The sequence below is a fragment of the Haliotis rubra genome, unplaced genomic scaffold (genome assembly GCF_003918875.1).
Source record: "Haliotis rubra isolate DU_JTF1 unplaced genomic scaffold, ASM391887v1 Scf279, whole genome shotgun sequence".
NCBI classification, from domain to species: Eukaryota; Metazoa; Mollusca; class Gastropoda; order Lepetellida; family Haliotidae; genus Haliotis; species Haliotis rubra.
Window position 1 is genome coordinate 483,790 of NW_025766880.1, and position 24,715 is coordinate 508,504.

A 24,715-nucleotide genomic window follows, 5' to 3' on the forward strand; every position below is an offset into this window, starting at 1 on the left:
TTTGAAATTCAAACAGGTAGATAAATGAGATAAACAGTCATTGTATAGAGTGTGAAGAGGACATGGGACAGGACATATATCCCCATATATGGTTAAAGGGCCACTGATCCAGAGCGATTAATGTTTCGCGCAAACAATCCACATTTAATTACGTCAGGTGGAGCAGCCGATGCTCCCTCGACCCTGACGGACACGGGGACTGGGCAGCTGTACACCTTTGCAGAATTTCTTCAACTTAACAGTTGGACAAAAAGAGCGGAGGATGCCCAACAGATGCCGTTATTTGAAAATATCCTCAAAAATGAAGTTCCCTTCGTATCCTCAAAAACAGCATCGACCGACAGTTTTTAGACAATTAAAATTGCATGCACAGCGATTACTTCTCCCTTGCTGTAACCCGTGTTTGGTGGTATAAACCTACACCTGTTTATTTTTCACCATTCACTTGATGGTCAGTTCATGAATTTATAACAGGTATAATTAGTAGTAACACAACTAGATTACCCGACAAATGTTCCCATTTAGCATTTCCCTTGTCTGGAATCAAAGTCTAGTCAAAGTCAGAGCGTTTATATACAAATCACAATTACAATATGTAAACATATTCATTCTGTCATAATCATTCATTCAATTATTTAAATGGATATTAACATTCAGTATGTTGGTAGAATAATGATACAAAAGAATGCCTTAGTTTCAATGGGTGATGAACATACAATGCAAGATCAGACAAAATTGCTTCATTTTTTGTAGCTAAGAGATTAGCGAAAACGGTATAATTGACATGATTAGGACAATAATGTTCGCCAAGGTATTTAAATCGTAGTAACAAAGGTTGGCCACACAAATATATACTGAGTCAAAAAAGAAACTTCACAAAATGTAATTTGAAAAATAATGAATAATTTTTCTCTGATGATACATCTATGTATCCGAAATGGGATCCCTATCTTTCGACTCTAGAAAACGCTAGCAAAACCCACTCAAACCCATCCATTCGTCGTGCAAATGACGTTAGTGCCAAATCAGGTTTTGCACGTGCAGTCGATAACGTGATCTTCGCATCGAAGTTTTCTTCATATGAACGTGTTTGCATTGGCCTCAAGAATTGAAAAAAACACTTTTAAACCACAGTTCTAACGGTACTTGAAATGCCACGATTGTCAAATGTGCAACGTGAACGTGCCGTTGGCATGTTGCAAGCGGGAAGATCAGTTATTGACGTCGCAAGAGCAATGGGATGCAGCCGTCGTACTGTGTATGACTTGCGAGGTCGTCTACAACAAACTGGCACCACTTCTGATCGCACAAGGTCGGGTCGTCCACGTGTGACGTCACGAGCAGAAGACCGTCAAATCGTCCTACGTCACCTACGTGACAGATTTCTGCCGGCTACACGAACCAGGGCTGAGATGTTTAGAGGTCGACTGTCCTCACAGACCATTCGAAATCGGTTGCGGGCTGCCAATCTCCATTCTCGACGTCCATATCGTGAGCCAATATTGACGCCGTTTCATCAACGTCAACGTCTGCTGTGGGCCCAACGTCACCTCCGATGGACCCAGAGACTGGAATCGAGTCGTCTTTAGCGATGAATCCAGGTTTACCCTCAGATTTGCGGACGGCAGGCATAGAGTCTGGAGACGACGCCGTGAACGGTATGCCCAATGTTGTGTACAGGAAGTCGACAGATTCGGGGGCGGAAGTTGCATGGTTTGGGGTGCTTTCTGTGGGAACAACCGTTCCCGACTTCTGGTCATCCGTGGAAACCTCACAGCTGCTGCTTACCGCGACCAGGTGCTCACCCCTGAACTCGTTCCTTTCATGGCGGCTCATGGCCCAGGTCTACAGTTCCAGCATGATAATGCTCGGCCGCATACCGCGATGTTGACACGAAATTTCCTTCAAAACGCTGGAATCAACGTCATGGACTGGCCATCGAGGTCCCCTGACCTTAATCCAATAGAGCACGTTTGGGATGCACTTGGGAGAAGGCTTCGTGGTCTTAGGAACCAACCTCAGAATTTGCAGGAACTTGGCGCTGCCTTGCAAGAGCAATGGCGCAGAATCCCCAACCACGTGTTCACACGCATCAGGCAGTCGATGAGGAGACGGTGTTTGACAGTGGTGAATGCGCGGGGCGGCCATACACGATATTGAACTGAGAAATTTCGCATTTTTATTCTTGTGACTTGACATTCTGTATACCCATGTTTTGGAACGGCGGTGTAGCCTAATGGAACTGATTATGGCACTGTCAGTGTATCGATAACATCACACAGATCTCAGCAATGAAATAATAACACTTTAACCATCTTACCATCTCTTGTTCTTTTATAGTGCCCTGAAGAAAGAATGTGAAGTTTCTTTTTTGACTCAGTATATAATGGACTTCATCTTGAATTCCAGAGCTACACAAAGGGCATAATCGTAAAATTTTCCAAACCATGTTTTCTATCTTAATTGATCATTAGATTTGTAAGACCTAGTCTAAATCGTACAACTGTATTTCTAATATTTTTAGCTTGCAGACAGGATAAATATTTTTCAGATTCTAAGGTTTCATAAAATAGATGACACAGGAGGCATAACATAAATCCTCTTACAAGCTGGTAAGTGTACCTTTTCTATAACATCTAATCTAATGTACCCCCAAAATTTCTGAACAATAAGTAAGAATAGTCTGGACTTGTGTATCGAATATGTTAAAAAACAAATGGGGTGGCACCATCCCTAATTTAAGCAGATTTCTTTACATTCATTGTACTGTTAAAGATCAAACCATGACATTTATAATCTTTAGCTACATGTATAGAAATGCTTTGAGTAAGTAAATACTCACCATTATGAATAAAGGTCTGATGTGGCAAATGTATTTCATGTTATGTATACTATTCACACGTTGCTAAGGATCAAATCATGGATTCAACAGAAAACTGTGATGTGGGGTCAAATTGGATATAAAATATCCATTAGATTGCAACCATTGATCCTAGGTTTCAGTGTGTCATTTCATCTTGTGGATCCCATACCTGCTATTGACAGGTGCTGTGTACTTGTCAATGACTCGTTCCATGATTTGCAAAATGGTTGTTTGGTGCAATGAAAACCATTTTTATGGTTACTTATGTATCAAGTGCATAAGGTTAGATTAAAGTGATTGTTTGCCTAAAGAGGGGTTACCATATTAGTATTTATCCGGTTTAAATGGATACAATTGCAAATTATGAATCTACGTTTAAGTAAATTTTGTGAATTTGTGTGATCCTTATCAAAGTGTGAGTAGTATAATCAAAGGATTAACCGATAACAAGCTGATTGATACTTTGCGGATTTGTTGAGTGTTTCGGAGTGTAGATACTACATTGAATGAACCCTTGTCTTAAGCTGTAAAAACAATTTTTTTAACGATACGTTGATTGATTACTCGTTGTTGTTTTAACTGAATTATTTTTACAAGAAAGGTTGACGTCATGGGAATAGTTGCCAGGTACTTTCTTAGGTGAGCAATGAAGCTATACACCAATGTGAAATACATGTACCTGAAACTGTCACGTGACCTGTTGAAAAACTATCACTTTACGTATATATGTATATTAAGTGGTGAGATTGCCGAGTGTACAGTAGTACATATATAAGAAGACATTTCTGGAATAATTACACGACACGGATGTTTTTACATATTACACAGTTAAATGACAAATGGCAGGTTTCTTTGTCAGCTGCAAATGAATGGCATCGTCGCATTCTTTAACCCCTTAATAGTGGATATAATGGATGCATTCTTCGAACAAGGAAATATAATCTTTAAAATGTCTTCATATTACAGTTATGTTATAAATTCACAGAAGAAGTTAAACTTCAAATTGTGTCCAGTTGTTTTCACACTCTAGAAGATGGAAACATTAATACTTGATGATCAATGTAAGGATATACATATTATACCTATACTTTCAATTGCGCTTGCGGATGGCGCAGCAGGGATCGCAACCCACTCAAGAATCCTGGGATATCATCCGGGTAGTCGGAAAAACAATACCGAAAGCAACACCCAGTACCAGGGAATTGCTCTGGATCAGTGTCCCTTTAAAGCAACGTTGCATTAAATCGACTCTCGCGCCATGTACGTCGGCCGAACATTTTTCTAATATTTTTAGCTTGCAGACAGGATAAATATTTTTCAGATTCTAAGGTTTCATAAAATAGATGACACAGGAGGCATAACATAAATCCTCTTACAAGCTGGTAAGTGTACCTTTTCTATAACATCTAATCTAATGTACCCCCAAAATTTCTGAACAATAAGTAAGAATAGTCTGGACTTGTGTATCGAATATGTTAAAAAACAAATGGGGTGGCACCATCCCTAATTTAAGCAGATTTCTTTACATTCATTGTACTGTTAAAGATCAAACCATGACATTTATAATCTTTAGCTACATGAATAGAAATGCTTTGAGTAAGTAAATACTCACCATTATGAATTAAGGTCTGATGTGGCAAATGTATTTCATGTTATGTATACTATTCACACGTTGCTAAGGATCAAATCATGGATTCAACAGAAAACTGTGATGTGGGGTCAAATTGGATATAAAATATCTATTAGATTGCAAGCATTGATCCTAGGTTTCAGTGTGTCATTTCATCTTGCGGATCCCATACCTGCTATTGACAGGTGCTGTGTACTTGTCAATGACTCGTTCCATGATTTGCAAAATGGTTGTTTGGTGCAATGAAAACCATTTTTATGGTTACTCATGTATCAAGTGCATAAGGTTAGATTAAAGTGATTGTTTGCCTAAAGAGGGGTTACCATATTAGTATTTATCCGGTTTTAAATGGACACAATTTCAAATTATGAATCTACGTTTAAGTAAATTTTGTGAATTTGTGTGATCCTTATCAAAGTGTGAGTAGTATAATCAAAGGATTAACCGTCGATACGTTGATTGATTACTCATTGTTGTCTTAACTGAATTATTTTTTACAAGAAAGGTGGAAGTCATGCGAATAGTTGCCAGGTGCTTTCTTGGGTGAGCAATGAAGCTATACACCAATGTGAAATACATGTACCTGAAACTGTCACGTGACCTGTTGAAAAACTATCACTTACGTATATATGTATATTAAGTGGTGAGATTGCCGAGTGTACAGTAGTACATATATAAGAAGACATTTCAGGAATAATTACACGACACGGATGTTTTTTACATATTACACAGTTAAATGACAAATGGCAGGTTTCTTTGTCAGCTGCAAATGAATGGCATGTCGTTCCTTAATGTGGATATAATGGATGCATTCTTCGAACAAGGAAATATAATCTTTAAAATGTCTTCATATTACAGTTATGTTATAAATTCACAGAAGAAGTTAAACTTCAAATTGTGTCCAGTTGTTTTCACACTCTAGAAGATGGAAACATTAATACTTGTTGATCAATGTAAGGATATACATATTATACCTATACTTTCAATTGCGCTTGCGGATGGCGCAGCAGGGATCGCAACCCACTCAAGAATCCTGGGATATCATCCGGGTAGTCGGAAAAACAATACCGAAAGCAACACCCAGTACCAGGGAATTGCTCTGGATCAGTGTCCCTTTAAAGCAACGTTGCATTAAATCGACTCTCGCGCCATGTACGTCGGCCGAACATTTTTCTAATATTTTTAGCTTGCAGACAGGATAAATATTTTTCAGATTCTAAGGTTTCATAAAATAGATGACACAGGAGGCATAACATAAATCCTCTTACAAGCTGGTAAGTGTACCTTTTCTATAACATCTAATCTAATGTACCCCCAAAATTTCTGAACAATAAGTAAGAATAGTCTGGACTTGTGTATCGAATATGTTAAAAAACAAATGGGGCGGCACCATCCCTAATTTAAGCAGATTTCTTTACATTCATCAGATCAAACCAAGACATTTATAATCTTTAGCTACATGTATAGAAATGCTTTGAGTAAGTAAATACTCACCATTATGAATTAAGGTCTGATGTGGCAAATGTATTTCATGTTATGTATACTATTCACACGTTGCTAAGGATCAAATCATGGATTGAACAGAAAACTGTGATGTGGGGTCAAATTGGATATAAAATATCTATTAGATTGCAACCATTGATCCTAGGTTTCAGTGTGTCATTTCATCTTGTGGATCCCATACCTGCTATTGACAGGTGCTGTGTACTTGTCAATGACTCGTTCCATGATTTGCAAAATGGTTGTTTGGTGCAATGAAAACCATTTTTATGGTTACTTATGTATCAAGTGCATAAGGTTAGATTAAAGTGATTGTTTGCCTAAAGAGGGGTTACCATATTAGTATTTATCCGGTTTAAATGGATACAATTGCAAATTATGAATCTACGTTTAAGTAAATTTTGTGAATTTGTGTGATCCTTATCAAAGTGTGAGTAGTATAATCAAAGGATTAACCGATAACAAGCTGATTGATTAATTACTTTTACCTTACTTTGCGGATTTGTCAATAGGTAGTGTTTTGGAGTGTAGATACTTACACTGAATGAACCCTCATTCTGTCGTAAACAGCTTGTGTAAAAACAACGTCTTTTTCCAAAGAATTAACCGTCGATACGTTGATTGATTACTCATTGTTGTCTTAACTGAATTATTTTTTACAAGAAAGGTGGACGTCATGCGAATAGTTGCCAGGTGCTTTCTTGGGTGAGCAATGAAGCTATACACCAATGTGAAATACCTGAAACTGTCACGTGACCTGTTGAAAAACTATCACTTACGTATATATGTATATTAAGTGTTGAGATTGCCGAGTGTACAGTAGTACATATATAAGAAGACATTTCTGGAATAATTACACGACACGGATGTTTTTTACATATTACACAGTTAAATGACAAATGGCAGGTTTCTTTGTCAGCTGCAAATGAATGGCATATCGTTCCTTAATGTGGATATTGATGGATGCATTCTTCGAACAAGGAAATAACCCGATATTATTGCTGTAACATTAGTCTGTTTTAATTTTAATATTTGTATGTTGTATTTATTCATTTGTTGTAACATTCAGCAGAATCAATCCACTTCATTGTTTTAGTTCGATGAGACAGACAACATACTCCAGGTCGCACTTAGGGCGCATGTGTGAAATATGATCTACATTTGCAATCTATAAAATGTCTTCATATTACAGTTATGTTATAAATTCACAGAAGAAGTTTAACTTCAAATTGTGTCCAGTTGTTTTCACACTCTAGAAGATGGAAACATTAATCCTTGTAGATCAATGTAAGGATATACATATTATACCTATACTTTCAATTGCGCTTGCGGATGGCGCAGCAGGGATCGCAACCCACTTCAAGAATCCTGGGATATCATCCGGGTAGTCGGAAAAACAATACCAAAAGCAACACCCAGTACCAGGGAATTGCTCTGGATCAGTGTCCCTTTAAAGCAACGTTGCATTAAATCGACTCTCGCGCCATGTACGTCGGCCGAACATTATTTGAAACGAAAATTTTGTCGAAAATGTGTGAAATTGTGCCTTTAAATGGCATATAAAGGCAACGGTGTTTACAAACGTCGTCACGTTTGTAATAAAGCACATAATTATGTGATTGTAACCTCCACTGTTACCTCACCACTGAATAACCGCCATATTGCGGTCATTGAGGCGTTCTATAATTTGATAAAACTGGGTCGGTGTTTACTGAACTATTTAGATAACATATCAGGACAAAGGAGTTCCCATGCGTCGTCACTTTCGTAATAAATCAAACAATCATGTGACTGAAACGATACATCTCATAGAATTCAATCCAATTTCATACAGAGATATGATAGATAAAAACAGTATACTGTGTCGTACTATGTCATGTTTCAACCAGCGATTTGTTGCAGTTCACATACCTAACAACCCATTGAGGAATGACGTCATGGCGACGACCATGGGTTTATCACGCGGTTCAACCATCCTGAAAATGAAGTAACGAATATGTGAAACTGTAAAGCCCAGTTGAAATGCCATGTAGAAATGTCATGTTGAATAAAGTACAATTTGTAATCAAATTTGCATACAATACCAACTCTTTCAACATTGTAAATGAACCATCCTTAGCCTGCAATATTTCAATTCTCACAAGCACAGTGTTTGCTTGACAGTTGCAGTATTCTGGTATACAGTGGGTGTAAATGATCGTGTCTGGGCCAGGCAATCCACTCATGGATATTATTTATAAGCATCGTTCTACGCCTCTGGGGTACGACGACATGCATTGAAATTTCTAAATCTGACCACTTGCGCTTGTAATTCAACGGGATTTTCTCGGGTGTATACGATAGAGTGAAACTACCTCAAATATTATACTATGACTCAGGTTTGCCTTTAGGGTGAACCTCAAGTGGTGACTCACTGTTTTGTCCTGTTGAAGCTATTAAACCCATTCCCTTAGAATGATAAACTCACACACGCACGCACACGCACATGCACGCATACCTACTTGAGCATGGTCATGAGTACAGGAATGAGAGAGACACTGCCTGCCATTCCAGCCACCAGGTCAACGATGACGTAGGGGTAAAGGTAGGGACAGTCTGTGGGACACCTGCCCGCTGTGCCCTCGCCACCAGGAATCTCGCTGCATCCAGTGAATGTCTGAAATGTTTAATAAAAAGCTACAGACCTGCAAAGTTTCTACGGGGATGCCGTAAGTGAATCTGCAAATATATCTCTAACAGTACATAATTTGGCTGGTTTGTTTCCTGTTTAACGCCGCAATATTCCAGCTATATGGCGGCGGTCTGTAAATAATCGAGTCTGGACCAGACAATCCAGTGATCAACATCATGAACATTGAAGTGCTCCAATTATAAATGATATTATTATTGCCCAGAACATCTCATGGTTAAAGGATTTTATGCCAGCAATTGTAAATGGAAGACACTAGTTGATAACTGCATACTAAATCACAACAGACTATGGTTAGCCAACCCTGAATACATACTAAAAAGTAAGAAATATATTGTCCCTAGCATAAGAAATACTTTTTGGAAAGATGTAGATATCGCATATCCCTCACATTTTAAAGAAACAGTACAAGACACTAAATGCAACGGATTTCCTAAATCAATCTCTTATAATAATTCCTTATTTAAAGTGGGTAACGAAACAGTTTTATTCAAAAATTGGTACAATGCAGGGATACACTTTGTTTATGATTTGATCAACCCAAATACAGGTGAATTTTACACATGATGAATTGCAGGAGGTTTTTAACATTAAGTTAAATGTCCTTAGATCTCAAAGCATGAAATCAGCCGTTAAAGCATGCACGAAGAAACATCATAATTTTCACTTAAGACCCCTTGGGAGTGGGAGAGGGAGAGCCTTTTTAAAAGAAAATATGATAGTGAAATGATAAATTTTTTTATATAATACATGATGGGAAAATGATGTACCAGAAGTAACCTAAAATGGTTACAGATGAAAATACTATATAATATCATGCCGACAAATAAGTTTTTACATAGAATTGGTTTTAAAGAAACTGCTTTGTGCACCTTTTGTTTAAATGAACCAGAAGCAATAAGTGTTCACCTTTTCAGTAAATATAGCTATATAAAAAGAAATATGGAGTGATCTAACCAGATGGCTTACAACTGTAGCAGAAGGTAACATTGAATTTAACTCAGAAAATATCATGCTTGGATTTAAAGGAAGAAATGCTAATTCATTAAATACCATATGTCTTGTTAAACAAGTCATATATACCCAAAAGTTAGAAGAAACAATTCCAAATTTCAAGCATGTACAAAGGGAGATAAGCAGATACTCTGAAGTAACAAAATATAGTGCCTTTTCAACATGTATAAATGATAGGTTTAATGCGTTCTGTTCATCATTCCATAATCTATCAAGACAGCCTGATAGTTTCAAAGTTATATTTATGACGCGTTGTAATCTGATCCACCCACACAAATCTTTCAAGTATATTCCATGTCGAACAATAGTATATCTTCTGATATTTATCAAGATAATGAAATATGTAAATCATGTCATCTAGGTCAGTATTAGTATTCGTTGATACAAGTAATACAATTGGGTGTACTATCTTCTAATATTTTATTAGTATTGATACGTGCAAATCAAGGCATCTAGGTCGGTATTAGTATATGTGGATACAAGTGATACAACTGGGTATAACATCTTCTGTTATTTATTAAGTAATGATACGTGCAAATCATGGCATCTAGGTCAGTATTACCTTTCATTGTTACAAGTTATACAATTTGCGTAATACCTGCTGATATTTATTGAGATAAAGATATGTATAGATCATGTCATTGATACAATTAATACAATTAGGTATTATACTTCCATTAATATTCATTCAAATTTATACTTTCGACAATGTATGGAGAACGTTGTGTATATAACATGTTTAATATGAAGTGGAAATTGATGTTTGTACTTTCGACAATATCGAAAAATTAATACCCCACTCAGACACATTATACTGACTCCGAGCCGACGAGTCCTTGTTGTACCCATTAATGCCGAGCGCCAGGCAGGGACCAACAAGTACCATATTTTAACGTCTTTTGATATGACGCGACCGGGGATCTGACCCGCGACCTTCCGCTCTCCGGGCGGACGCTCTAACTACTCCACCATCGAGGCGGTCATTCCAGATCTTGACCAAGCAACAACACTACATAGTCATCTCATGGTGACCTCTCCTCTATATCTTGACCAAGCAACAACAATTATATATTTATAGTACTACATAGTCATCTCATGGTGACCTCTCATCCAGATTTTGACCAAGCAACAACACATAGTTACTCATGGTGGCCTCTCCTCCAGATCTTGACCAAGCAACAACACTACATAGTCATCTGATGGTGACTTCTCCTCCAGATTTTGACCAAGCAACAATACTACATAGTCATGTCATGGTGACCTCTCCTCTATATCTTGACCAAGCAACAACAATTATATATTTATAGTACTACATAGTCATCTCATGGTGACCTCTCATCCAGATTTTGACCAAGCAACAACACATAGTTACTCATGGTGGCCTCTCCTCCAGATCTTGACCAAGCAACAACACTACATAGTCATCTGATGGTGACCTCTACTCCAGATTTTGACCAAGCAACAATACTACATAGTCATGTCATGGTGACCTCTCATCCAGATTTTGACCAAGCAACAATACTACATAGTCATCTCATGGTGACCTCTCCTCCATATCTTGACCAAGCAGCAACACTACATAGTCATCTCATGGTGACCTCTCCTCCAGATTTTGACCAAGCAACAATACTACATAGTCATCTCATGGTGACCTCTCCTCCAGATCTTGACCAAGCAACAACACTACATAGTCATCTCATGGTGACCTCTCCTCCAGATCTTGACCAAGCAACAACACTACATAGTCATCTCATGGTGACCTCTCCTCCATATCTTGACCAAGCAACAATACTACATAGTCATCTCATGGTGACCTCTCCTCCAGATTTTGACCAAGCAACAACACTACATAGTCATCTCATGGTGACCTCTCCTCCAGATCTTGACCAAGCAACAACACTACATAGTCATCTCATGGTGACCTCTCCTCCAGATCTTGACCAAGCAACAACAATAGTACTACATAGTCATCTCATGGTGACCTCTAATCCAGATTTTGACCAAGCAACAACACATAGTTACTCATGGTGGCCTCTCCTCCAGATCTTGACCAAGCAACAACACTACATAGTCATCTCATGGTGACCTCTCCTCTATATCTTAACCAAGCAACAACAATAGTACTACATAGTCATCTCATGGTGACCTCTCATCCAGATTTTGACCAAGCAACAACACATAGATCTTGACAAAGCAACAACTACATAGTCATCTCATGGTGACTCTCCTCTAGATCTTGACCAAGCAACAACACTACACTACATAGTCATCTCATGGTCTCATCCAGGTGACCTCTCCTCTATATCTTGGACCAATCTTGAACAAACAACAACACTACATAGTCATCTCATGGTGACCTCTCATCCAGATTTTGACCAAGCAACAACACATAGTTACTCATGGTGGCCTCTCCTCCAGATCTTGATCTTGACTAAGCAACAACACTACATAGTCATCTCATGGTGACCTCTCCTCCAGATCTTGACCAAGCAACAACACTACACATAGTCATCTCATGGTGACCTCTCCTCTCCAGATCTTGACCAAGCAACAACACTACATAGTCATCTCATGGTGACCTCTCCTCCAGATTTTGACCAAGCAAGCAACAACACATAGTGACTACAACAACACTACATAGTCATGGTGACCTCTCCTCCAGATCTTGACCAAGCAACAACACTACATAGTCATCTCATGGTGACCTCTCCTCCATATCTTGACCAAGCAACAACATAGTACTACATAGTCATCATCTCATGGTGACCTCTCATAGTTACTCATGGTGGCCTCTCCTATCTTGACCAAGCAACAACACTACATAGTCATCTCATGGTGACCTCTCCTCCATATCTTGACCAAGCAACAACACTACATAGTCATCTCATGGTGACCTCTCCTCCATATCTTGACCAAGCAACAACACTACATAGTCATCTCATGGTGACCTCTCCTCCATATCTTGACCAAGCAACAGCACTACATAGTCATCTCATGGTGACCTCTCCTCCATATCATCTCATGGTGACCAATTTTGACCAAGCAACAATACATAGTCATCTCATGGTGACCTCTCCTCCATATCTTGACCAAGCAACAACACTACATAGTCATCTCATGGTGACCTCTCCTCCAGATCTTGACCAAGCAACAACACTACATAGTCATCTCATGGTGACCTCTCCTCCAGATCTTGACCAAGCAACACTACATGACCTCTCCTCATCTCATGGTGACCTCTCATCTCAGTGACCATCTCATGGTGATCTCATGGCGACCTCTCCTCCAGATCTTAACCAAGCAACAATATTACATAGTCATCTCATGGTAACCTCTCCTCCATATCTTGACTAAGCAGCAACACTACATAGTCATCTCATGGTGACCTCTCCTCCAGATCTTGACCAAGCAACAACACTAGTACTACATAGTCATCTGATGGTGACTTCTCCTCCAGATTTTGACCAAGCAACAATACTACATAGTCATCTCATGGTGACCTCTCCTCCAGATTTTGACCAAGCAACAATACTACATAGTCATCTCATGGTGACCTCTCCTCCATATCTTGACCAAGCAGCAACACTACATAGTCATCTCATGGTGACCTCTCCTCAAGATTTTGACCAAGCAACAATACTACATAGTCATCTCATGGTGACCTCTCCTCCATATCTTGACTAAGCAGCAACACTACATAGTCATCTCATGGTGACCTCTCCTCCAGATTTTGACCAAGCAACAACACTACATAGTCATCTCATGGTGACTTCTCCTCCTGATCTTGAGGTGAGGTGAGGTGAAATGGGGTTTAACGGCGTACTTAAGAATATTTCGCTCATATGATGACGTGCATGCGTGTGTATATGTTGCAGCTTGTACTAGCCCAGACTTAAGCTGGTTTTATAGTGCTAGCTCACTGAGGTACCATGCTGTAGTTAAGCATGAATACCCCATGCGCAACTGGGATACGATAACATGTGTCAATCAAGTCAGCGAGCTTGACCACCCGATCCCGTTTGTCGCCTTTTACATAAGCATGTGCTACTAAAGATAAATTCTAATCCAGATCCTCACGGGCCTAGTGTATAAGTGATAACAACCTACAAACGTTGTTCAACATTAGAACATCACTATGTTGTAGATACTATGTTAAGTCTGTGTAAAATGTAGATAATATTCCATATAGTCGTAAAACGAACTATAACAAGTCAACGACAGAGAATAATCAATTTCGCTTCCACAGCTTTAACAGAGATTCCAGTTGTCACATAGGAATAGCATCCAAAACAACTGATATTCTGTGACTCAGAGATAGGGATACACACCGTTCCATTCTGAGACTTGCATCCAGCCATACAGGGACTGATGTACGTCTCGCCGTCAGCTCCACACAGTGGCATGAATTCATCGGCGTCACACCCACAGTCGGTAGTGCTGGTCATGTTATGCCTAGAGAACGTAGTTTTGTCAAACTGAACATGGGTATAACGTTATATTTCCTAAATGAAGAAAGAAGGTAAGACATGGCGACCTGGACAAATTCATATTTTAAATAGTCAGTGGTTAACGTGCTCCGGTCTAGCGGGGTAATTTGTTCCTGAATGTGCTATTGAAATGTATAAATCTGCGGCTTCATTTTGATATTGCAGCAGTGGTTGTGTGATTCATACACATGTGACTCACATACCCTCACCTGCCCACTGATGCACATATGCGTTGTACAGCTCACCTTCACACCTACACCCATCTGCCCGCCAATGCCTACATGCGTTGGACAATTCGCCTGCCCATTCGTGCAGACATGCGTGGTACAACTCACCTACACTCACCTGTCCACCGATGAAAAGATGTGCTCTACTACTCACCTGCCCAATGATGCATAGATGCGTTGTAAAACTCACCTACACGTACCTGCCGATTGAAGCAGAGACGCATTGTACAAGTCACCTACACTCGTCCGCCCACTGATGAAGAGATGCGCTGTGCAACTCACCTACACTCACCTGTTCACTGATGCAAAGATGCGTTGTACAACTCGCCTACACTCATCTACCCATTGATGCATAGATGCATTGTAAAACTCACCTACACTCACCTGTCCATTGATGTGCATAGATGCATTGTACAATTCACACACTCACCTGCCCTACAGATGCATTGTACAACCACGTACACTCACCTGTCCACTGATGCAAAGATGCGTTGTACAACTCGCCTACACTCATCTACCCATTGATGCATAGATGCATTGTACAACTCACCTACACTCACCTGTCCATTGATGTATAGACACGTACAACTCACCTTCACTCAGCAGTCCTTTTGATTTATAGACTTTTGTACAACTAATCTACACTCATCAGCCCCTTAAAATATAGACACGCCACCTCCCACCAAACCACTTGGTACACAGACCAACTGAATGCCTCATCTAGTCTCCCTAGGTCCATGGTGCTTGACTCACCTACTGTCACCCAGTCCCTTGATGCTGGGATTAGGACATCCAAATAGCAGAGTGAGAGAAAAGCAGGAAGACGCGACCAGTGCTACCATCATGGTCAGTTTCATACAACCCCTGTTGGTCAGCTTGAGTTTGCTGGTAAGAATACCACCGAGTAAAATGCCTACAGTCGCCCAGAGAAATTCTTCCAAACCTACAACATGGGATTACACATACTGAAACAGTCGAAATGAATGACAAATAATTTGGGCAGTACATCGTGAAACACACTCAATAGGATTCGAACCCTTTCGACGACGTCACTGTATTCGGCCCTCTCATGTCTATATACCAAGAACAACTTAATGTTATACTTGTATCCATCTGACAAAATAATACGAACATTCAAAATGTGCGAATTTACCATATTTTAATAAGGACATAGAATGTGTCACAAGTGAGAAAGATTTTGGAGTTAGTAAACCAGAAAGGTCTTGAAATGGCAACTTTTTCTTACCCGCTATAAAGTTGGCTTTCGAAGCCTGTATCATAAACTGGTTCTCAAAGTATTTGGGGGCGAATGCCATGTTTCCCCCCACGAAGAAGATCACGCTGCAGTTTGCCAGCAACAGACAAGCAACCACCGGGTTCCGCACTATTCGCACCACCGATTTGGGTAAATCTACAAGTACAGAAGATGATTCTCATTGTTGTGTAACCTACTGTGACCGTCCAATGATCGACGTGAAAAGCTTTCTGTCAGCCATGGTTACCCCATCCTCACTGTAAAACCGCATTACAGAGTTGAGTTTTCGTTAACACGTCTTCAGGTAGGACCAAGACGTCTAGGGTGATATCATCTGGGAACTTTACACTTGATACTTATATCCTATATTTATCATCCAAAACTGACTCCCACAGTAGATATCGCAAGGGATATCTATATTGTAGATATCGCAACAATTGAATTGTCATAGTGCTATTACATCGCCAGTTAATGACCTCACAATGCTTTGACCAATAAGAACACAGCTGACACAGCAATGACGTCACACAGTTGATGAGTTCACAATTTTATGACTTACACTGGGATCACTGCTCAAGAAACCTAATGGCAGTTATGTGTTCAGATAATTTCATCCTTTTACTAATAACTGATGAAGAATGAGTTTGGATAATAAATACAATCAAACCCTCGTGTATTCTGATATCAAATCTATCAACACTCGTTAATTAAAGTCAAAATAACTTTGTAACATTAATCAACTCGCGTTGATATATCTGATATAAGAAGACTCGAATGTGAGATTCTCTATATGTCCACAGATCACTGAGATGAGCTGAATGAAGCTGAGCATCCAGAACGGATGTTGTTCCTCTAATGGTCCTGGACATCAACGATTTGTGTTTGACATTGTTATATCTGTTTATCACAGACTCTTACGCATTTAGTATACTGGCTGCAGTACGTCGGCTTGTTCAAGCTAAAGCAGAACGTCGATGCAGTATTGGACACCAAACAATAATCCGAGGTGTAATGCAAACAACTGTGTCATTAAGGTCGGTCCATTTAATTATCAATATTCAATAAACGTCTAATAATCTGAAATACATCTCCTACACGTGCGAAGCCATTCATGTGACGCATATAAATATGAATCATACTTGATTTTATCATTTAAAGTTATAATGGTATAAAAAGTTGGAAAACCGCATAATAGAAACTCAAAACACCAGAGCCCACTTGCACAAACAATTGGCGCTACAATTAGTGTAACTCCCATTCTCAAACATAGGCTTTAAGATAGTCGTAGCGCTAAGACCGCCTTGTGCAAGTGGGCCCAGAACCTCACAACGTCAACCTCAGCGGCATTTCAACGATTTGCATGTGCTTTCTGCAATCGACCTGCAATATCTTGAACCATCAATAGTTATTTCCATAAGCCTAAATTGATTATGGTGTGATTAAGATATGTAACCAGTGATTCAGTGATAACGGAAAGGTATTTCGCATACCTGACAGCTCTTCCTTAAGGGTGTGGCTATCGACGTTTACGGGTCTTTTGGTGAGTTTCTTCATGCGCTTTGGAAAGCAGCCTAAGAGAGCAGCGAAAAGGAGAGATACACATCCAAAGATCAGGAACCCAATCCACCATGCCCCGACCCATTGTGGGTGAAGAGGATCCATCCGGGTATCTTCAAAACAAATAGTATAATATAAGGATTAGACGGATATGCTTAATAACGACTGCTGATACCAGTGAAGATCCGGGTTAAATTTGGTCTCTATCAACCCATGCTTTACGCTTGAGGAGATTAACGGCATCGGGTGGTGACCTTTTTGACACATTCCATTGTATCCCAGACTCGATTATGTATGACCGTCATGTACAGAGTTGTGCAAAACGTTTTCGGACACTTGACGTAATGTCCATAGACTTACATGGTAATTTAGTGTAGCATAAATAATTTTCATGAATTTTATTTTCGTAAGATCCAAGTCAAATTTTGCACATTTGTGAGGAATCATCTTACCTACAATCACATAATTTCTGTTTAATTTTCCGTTTCTTATTTGTCGAATGGCAACAATGTAATCAAGATATGTACAGTGCCGTGAACTCCTTTAACATGGCGGCCTATGGGATTGTGCACTGTGGAACCACACGTAAGTTCATAAATGTGATGTCATTAGTTAAATAGTGGTCGGAAAATTGAACTGAAAGTATGTGCGCAGAGCAGAGATGATTTCAAGTTTGCCTGTCAAATTTTACAAAGATCCGTCCTAAACTCACTTCATGAAAATTATTTATGCTACGCTGAAATAACATGTAAGTCTATTGAAATTACGTAAAGTGTCCTAATACTTTTTGCACGGGTCTATGGCTGGAATATTTTTGAGTGCTGCGTTAAACAACAAACAAACAATACATGCTTAATAATGCTTAATTAATACATGCTTGTGAAAGAAGAGCAGGACTATAAGAAGTACTCACCACTAAGATCAACAGGCATGGCGCTGAAAAACCCACCTAGGTTAAGTGCAATAGCTGGTCCGAAGAACGTCACTGTCATTATGATTCCTGCAAGATCATAGACGATAAAATTCATAACTGTGAATGTTGTCTGAAGTTGGTTTGAACACCATTGGTTTGCTGAAGTGTTTCTTTTCACGTTTTCAGTTTCAGAAATCGTAATCACACCACCTTGTCACTTGATTGTCTGGTCATGACTGTTTCCATGCCGACCTTGTATGGGATGTGTCTTGTTGCTATTATATAAATTGTATAAGTAGTGGATGTTAACAGTAGAGTAGGAGCCAGTGGAAATATAAACAAGATGAAGATTTCTTTTGTGTTCTTTACTATCAATAAGATCGTGGTTCTAAATGGAAAGTGAGTAAGATTTTCCTTCATTCTTCAACTTTACATATGCCTGACACTCTTATATGTTAAATACTCATATATCGTCATTGTCTTCAACATCGAAACACATACCTGCCAGTAAACTTGACTGTTGTTTGTCACGGGAGTTATTGTCGAGGTACGGAAAACCCAGGGCAAACCGTGGGGATTTACCCACTCCTAGTAACACCATAAGCACGGCAAGCACACTGTACACCCAACGACCGTTGTCAGTGGCTTGGTCCTTCGTGGCTGGACATCTCTCCTGTTCCTGCACGGAATCCTGACACAATCTGGCACCTTGTGGAGAGGAATAGTTGGAGGAAAGATCATCTAAAGAAGGCAGCGATACAGGATCCATGAAGTGTAACATACCACACATTAAACTAGCAATACCATACAAAGCCATTGCAACGGACAGGATCCTAGGTATACAACGCTTTCCCCCAAAATGGCTGAAGAAGAAAATAGCTGCAAGATAACCGATTTCGTTGCAGCTCAGAAGGAGGCCACTTTTTGTACTGCTGAGTCCAAACTGTTTCTCTAGTGATGTGATCTGTGATGTTGTGTAGGACTTGACTGACTCCAGCAACAGTGCCGACACACTGAAGACAGCAGTAAACCAGAGGATGTTGTTGAAACACCGTCGTCGACATCCTCCAGACTCAGCCATGGCGTTAATACTCACGTCGGTGTGTGCCATCTTGAACATCGATTTCCTGATTGACAGATGAAAGGACATGTACTGTACGAAATCATATTTGAAAACAGACAAATCAACAATACAATTTCGTTTGGTATGGACTTAGCGATACCAGAGCAAATAACTCAGCTTTCACCAAATGACTATCTTCTTGTCGGATGGCATGTTTTGTGTCACACAAACAATTCAGGTTGAATGCAGGTTAACCCCAGTCGGCTATAATGACCTGTAAAAAATCGCTTATCGCAAGAAAGCCCCTTCGTCTTGTAACAGAGTGACCGGTGATCAGTCATCAGTTCTTAATTGAAAACAAAACTGCTCGATTCTGCAGGGGATGAACTTCTTGAATTAGCCACACATAGGTACAGGTATACTTATACTACATACAACGATATAATACTCCTACATACCCCTCATACAACGATATCCCGCGTTATCAACTGTGTCCAGTGGGCGGCACACAAGTCCTTGTTAGATCGGCGCAAACCTAATTATGTTACAGAACACAGTGGATGCCTTGACAAGAACAACCACAAGTTTTGGACTCTGCCCGAAGTTTGTCTTGAATCTAGGCATTCTGCATCTTGTCTCGAACTTGCATTCCAAGAGGTGTAGGCCTGATCTTCCACAAGATGCCCAATAACTCCCACCTCCCCCTCCCCTGTAACTTGACCGATCCATCATCAATTACCTTGCCACGTTGCAAATGAAGAGTATTACATTTGCCGAGTCCAAATGTCATGCCAATATCATTAGAAAAGGACTCGACAAGGAGAACCTGTTCTTTCAAATTGGTATCTCCTTTGGCAAGGAGCTCGATGTCATCCATGAAAAGGAGATGAGTAAGAGGTGTTGGGGATCTATGCTGAGGAGGTCCGTGATGATAACCCTCCTCTTTATTGAGCGGAAAGCTCAAAGGATTTAAAGACAAACAAAAAAGCAAAGGACTAAAGGAAACCCCTGGAATATCCCCTTCTTATTGGAATAGATTCCGAAGTCGGCACCTGCCCTTGCGAGTACATCTCAAGTCGACCACCAGCAACTCATTAAAGACTTGAGTAAATCGAGTAGTCGGGTCAGGGATGTCAATACGATGAATAGACTTCAGAATACATTCAGGAGGGACAGAGTCATATGCTTTTTGTAGTCAATTCGACACATAAACAGGTTGCGGTGATATGTTTTAGCCTCTTCCAAAATCATTCTTAGTGCAAGACGTTGATCCTTGCACCACCAACATCCCTTCCCTGCTCCCTTCTGCTATCTATACCTTATATCAGTGGAAGAGCAGTAAGATAACACGAGGTTTGCCAAAATACTAGTAGTTCATATTTGTATTCAAACATGTGATGGGGCGGATGTTTTTGGGATCAGTCAAGCATCCTTTCTTGGGAAGCAGTATTGTGCGATCTTTGCAGAACCATGGAGAAACATCACCGGTATCCACGACAGAATTGAAACAGAAAAGTAAAAATTATGGTGTTTGGACTCAGGGAAACAGTTTCCAATATTGGTTTCGAATGCCACCAGGCCCAGAAACTGTATTAGATTTGGACTTTTTGATGACACTTTTCAGGCAATCTGGTGAGATGAAACAAACGATCCAGTTATTTTCTCATGTATCGCATGGACCCTTGGTGATCATGGACCCATGGTGCCTCAATGTTACAGTCACCGGGTACAGACCACAACTGTTTCCAGAACCTTTCATTTACATCCACGGGATGCCGTTTCTCATGTTTCTTTCTTTTAGTCCAAACCTTTATTTTTGCCTTAAAGGAATCAACAATTTGGAGAAGTATCTTTTCCTTCGGTGTTTTGTATTTCAGTGTTAATTTTCTCAATATTGCCTTTTGTCCCTTTGACATTGGGTTCCCTGGTGATCTGCACAGATCAATCCAGGAAATGTATTTTCTAGTTTCGATTAGTTTGACTTGAAACCAGGTTTTCTTTGGTGTTTTATCCTGAGCATTAGATGTTTTTTCTTTGGAAAGTGTGTGACGTTCCTCCAAACTTCGAGCGTCAGCATAGACACAACAATTAACTTCATGTACTGAACAGCCCGCAGAAAGTTTCATTGAAAATAATTTAATTTAATAAACTAATTTCATGTTTGGGAAAAGATTCATTTGTTTGTTTAATTGGCCTACGTTTTTCGAAAGGTATATCAGATATCTCATCATAATTTATATAAATAAAATATATTTTATATAAACAGCGTTTTCAGAGGAAGAAGAAGAGTGAGGGTAAGAAATTTCCATCAGAAGTCTTGGGTCTGCTTCCACTTCAGCATGCTGCTCATGCAAAGGTTCCTAACGGGCACCAATTGTCGGTTCAGCTGGCTCACGACGCATGTGACTTTTAAGACGTTGGTGTTGGTCTCGGAGATTAAATGCTCCGTCAGGTAAGGAAACATTGGTATGACTTTTTCACAATGCAGCTTCAGCGACTTGCCATTGATGAGTTGATTATCAGACCATCCTGTCGCTTTCGCATACTCAAGTAGTGTGGATTTTAGATGGTTTGACAAAGATTTGCTCGGTCACCTTCTGTGCCTTCCCTGGGCAAGTCCCAGTATGGTTGGTTTCATTACCGGAGAAAGCCTGACTGGGTTGCGGAAGTGAAAGAAAGGTTTCCTCTTGTCTGTCAGAATTATTGTATTAAGGTGAGTATGATATTATATTTCCGTGCTGATGTATTAGCTTTTCAAAGTGTGCTTGTAAAATTCTTACTTGTAAAATTCAAGACATACAGTTACACACATGTGTTCATTAATACCCTTTTCAATGTCGAACGATTGGTAAAATCAACTCACTGAACAGAGATAATGCAGCAATCATGTGACGTGCTTTATTGTGTTTTGTATTATATAAGTAATCATAGCACAGAATATAAATGAAAAAACAATTCTCTTAATGACACAAGATCAAAGTGGCGGTGGGTTAGCCTAATGGTTAATGCGTCCGCATGCGTCGATTCTTCATACGGTTACAATGTGTGAAGTGATATAGCTGGAATTTTGTGAAAAGCGATACTCACTCACTCACGTCATTGTGCCATACGTATTGTGTACATCTTATTAATCTTTACAATGACAGAGCTAAATTGAAATTTTCAAATATATACACTAAACGCAAGTGTTGAGTGTAGAATATTTAATCTATCAGTGACATGTTAGTCAGTGCAAGCCAACAGACTCCGTCGTTGGGAGGTAGTACCCAGTAGAAATACATGTACGTAGTAAATTGACATTGACACCGCCTTTGATGTATCGTGTGTACGGGTCTTTACCACCTGTGATCTGGCAATGGGGATAGCTTATTGTTCGTGAGATTCATGGATTGTTTGTTGCACAGGGGTTCGAATCACTGTTTGGACAATAATTTTTAAGAATGCAAATCTAGACTTTTAAAGTTAAATATTATTTTTATATATTATGATTAACATATATTTCCAATTTGAACGAAATCGGTGAAGAAATGAATATTTTAGAAAATTCTACAGCTACACTCGTTACATAAAATACACAAGGGATGACACTCGCGACCTGATCGTGAACCGGACAGCCCGCCTATTTGGGTTGTAGTCAAAAGGGCCAAAGGACAAAAGGGCCAAAATTGAAAAGGTCCAAAATTGAAAAGGTCAAAAAGGCCACAGATTTAGGTCAAAAGGGCCACAGATTTAAGTCAAAAGGGCTATAGATCAAATTCAAAGAACATATTAACTAATATTATATTTGTATCACTATGTAGTAATAATAATACTAATATATAGCGTGATCATCATTCATGTGTTGATATGAGATCAAATATTCGGAAGTTCAAATGTTCATAATTCACACATCTTTAAAGTTCACTACAGACATCAGTACTCGACTGTAAAGTCTCCAATCGTAAAATTGCCGGACTGAGACTCGGGCTCAGAGCAGACATGGCAGAGAAAGTGAATTTCCTCCCCGTTCTCGCAAGGATGGAGGTATTCCTCTCTGGTCATGTTTGTGCCACACCATATTTTCGTGGAAATGCGTATAGCAATCGACGGTTATAACGAAATACAATTAGTGAGTGAGTGAGTTGGGTTTTACGCCGCAATATTCCAGCCATATCACATTTGGGGACACCAGAAATAGGATTCACACATTGTACCTACGAGGCGAATGAAACCCGGCCTTTGGCGTGACGTGCAAACGCTATAAACGACTAGGCTACCCCACAGCCCCGTTTAGGATTAGAACTACTGCAACAACATGCAATGAATTTCTTCTAATCTTACTATTTTCTAAAAGTTTGGCCCATTTGACTTAACCTATGGCCCTTTTGACTTTTCCAGTTTTGGCCCTTTTGTTTTTTGGCCCTTTTGACCTGTTCCCGCCTATTTTAACGTGCGGTTCAATCAAAACTTACGTTTTCAACAAAGCCTGTGTTGAGCTATCATGTCATTCTTCTACCTTTCATCTCATTGTATTCAATTTGTCTAACTGCATTTCATATTTGACTACTGACCCTCGAATTAGCACTACCCTCTGCCTTGAACAAACGTCTGGCCTCTCTTCGGTAAACATCGACAGTTTCCGTAGAGTGTTTAGTGACTCGGAAACAGAAAACGGCTCAGCCTGGTTTCCGGGGTCAGCTGCGCTAACGCTTCGAACGACCACATTGATTGAATATAGTAAGCATATTTATTTTAGGAACTTGTTGACAAAAACATCGCCGTTACTTCCATCGTTACAGGGTACGTATGTTTAGAGGACATGTGGTGAAATAACAAGGGAAAGCATTTAGATCCATTTGAATGATGTTAATGACAGTTTTTGTCAATCTGATATTTAACCTCTCTATTTTTTATATGAAAAGCCATTTATTTATGAAGCATTTTTTTTTCTAATGCATAATGAAGAAATAACATTGTTTTTTTTAAACTGTGGGTGTGCTTGTAAAATTGTCTCTCAGTGATATGATACAAAAAAATATATATATTCCTTATCTTGAGTTACTTTGACACATATCATTAGTAAAAACAATTAAACAGATCCATCCATGTACATACATTTTTTTCACAGAATGTTGTCACATTAAGTATCTGAACATGAAAAAGTTACACTAATATTATTCAAAAATGTTTATGATTACAATACACCTTGTGAATCAAATGATCTGTACACAAAAATACAAACAAATATACTGCTGTATACAATGGATTTGACACATTATTTTACTTCACTGAATACTTAAAAATATACAGTATGATCAGTATGTTAATACATTGCTATAAAAATACATACATTGCCATAAACGTACATATATTTGAAGATGAACCTTTTAGACAGATGTACATTCCATTATTTGTGATTTTTACAAATGAAACCAGTCCAGAGTACTGTAGTTTTTATGGCTTAAAGTCAGTATCAGAGAATACATTTGCTATACATTGACCATTTTGAGCATGATAACCCAGGTGATTATAGTGAGT

The 24,715-nt window shown here is 39.3% G+C and overlaps 1 protein-coding gene across 1 annotated transcript in view; it reads right to left on the bottom strand.

The window, feature by feature from the left end:
- The window catches only part of LOC124281073 (solute carrier organic anion transporter family member 3A1-like), a 43,626-nt gene that overhangs the window by 2,895 nt on the left and 16,016 nt on the right, over positions 1-24,715 (bottom strand). The window contains exons 2-9 of the mRNA XM_046717085.1: positions 18,637-19,262; positions 18,136-18,222; positions 17,156-17,335; positions 15,657-15,821; positions 15,164-15,353; positions 14,025-14,148; positions 8,495-8,649; positions 7,905-7,969 (exon numbers count right to left, since the gene is read on the bottom strand). Coding sequence (XP_046573041.1) covers positions 7,905-7,969; positions 8,495-8,649; positions 14,025-14,148; positions 15,164-15,353; positions 15,657-15,821; positions 17,156-17,335; positions 18,136-18,222; positions 18,637-19,262 — 1,592 coding nt within the window. The remainder of the gene's footprint in view (positions 1-7,904; positions 7,970-8,494; positions 8,650-14,024; positions 14,149-15,163; positions 15,354-15,656; positions 15,822-17,155; positions 17,336-18,135; positions 18,223-18,636; positions 19,263-24,715) is intronic.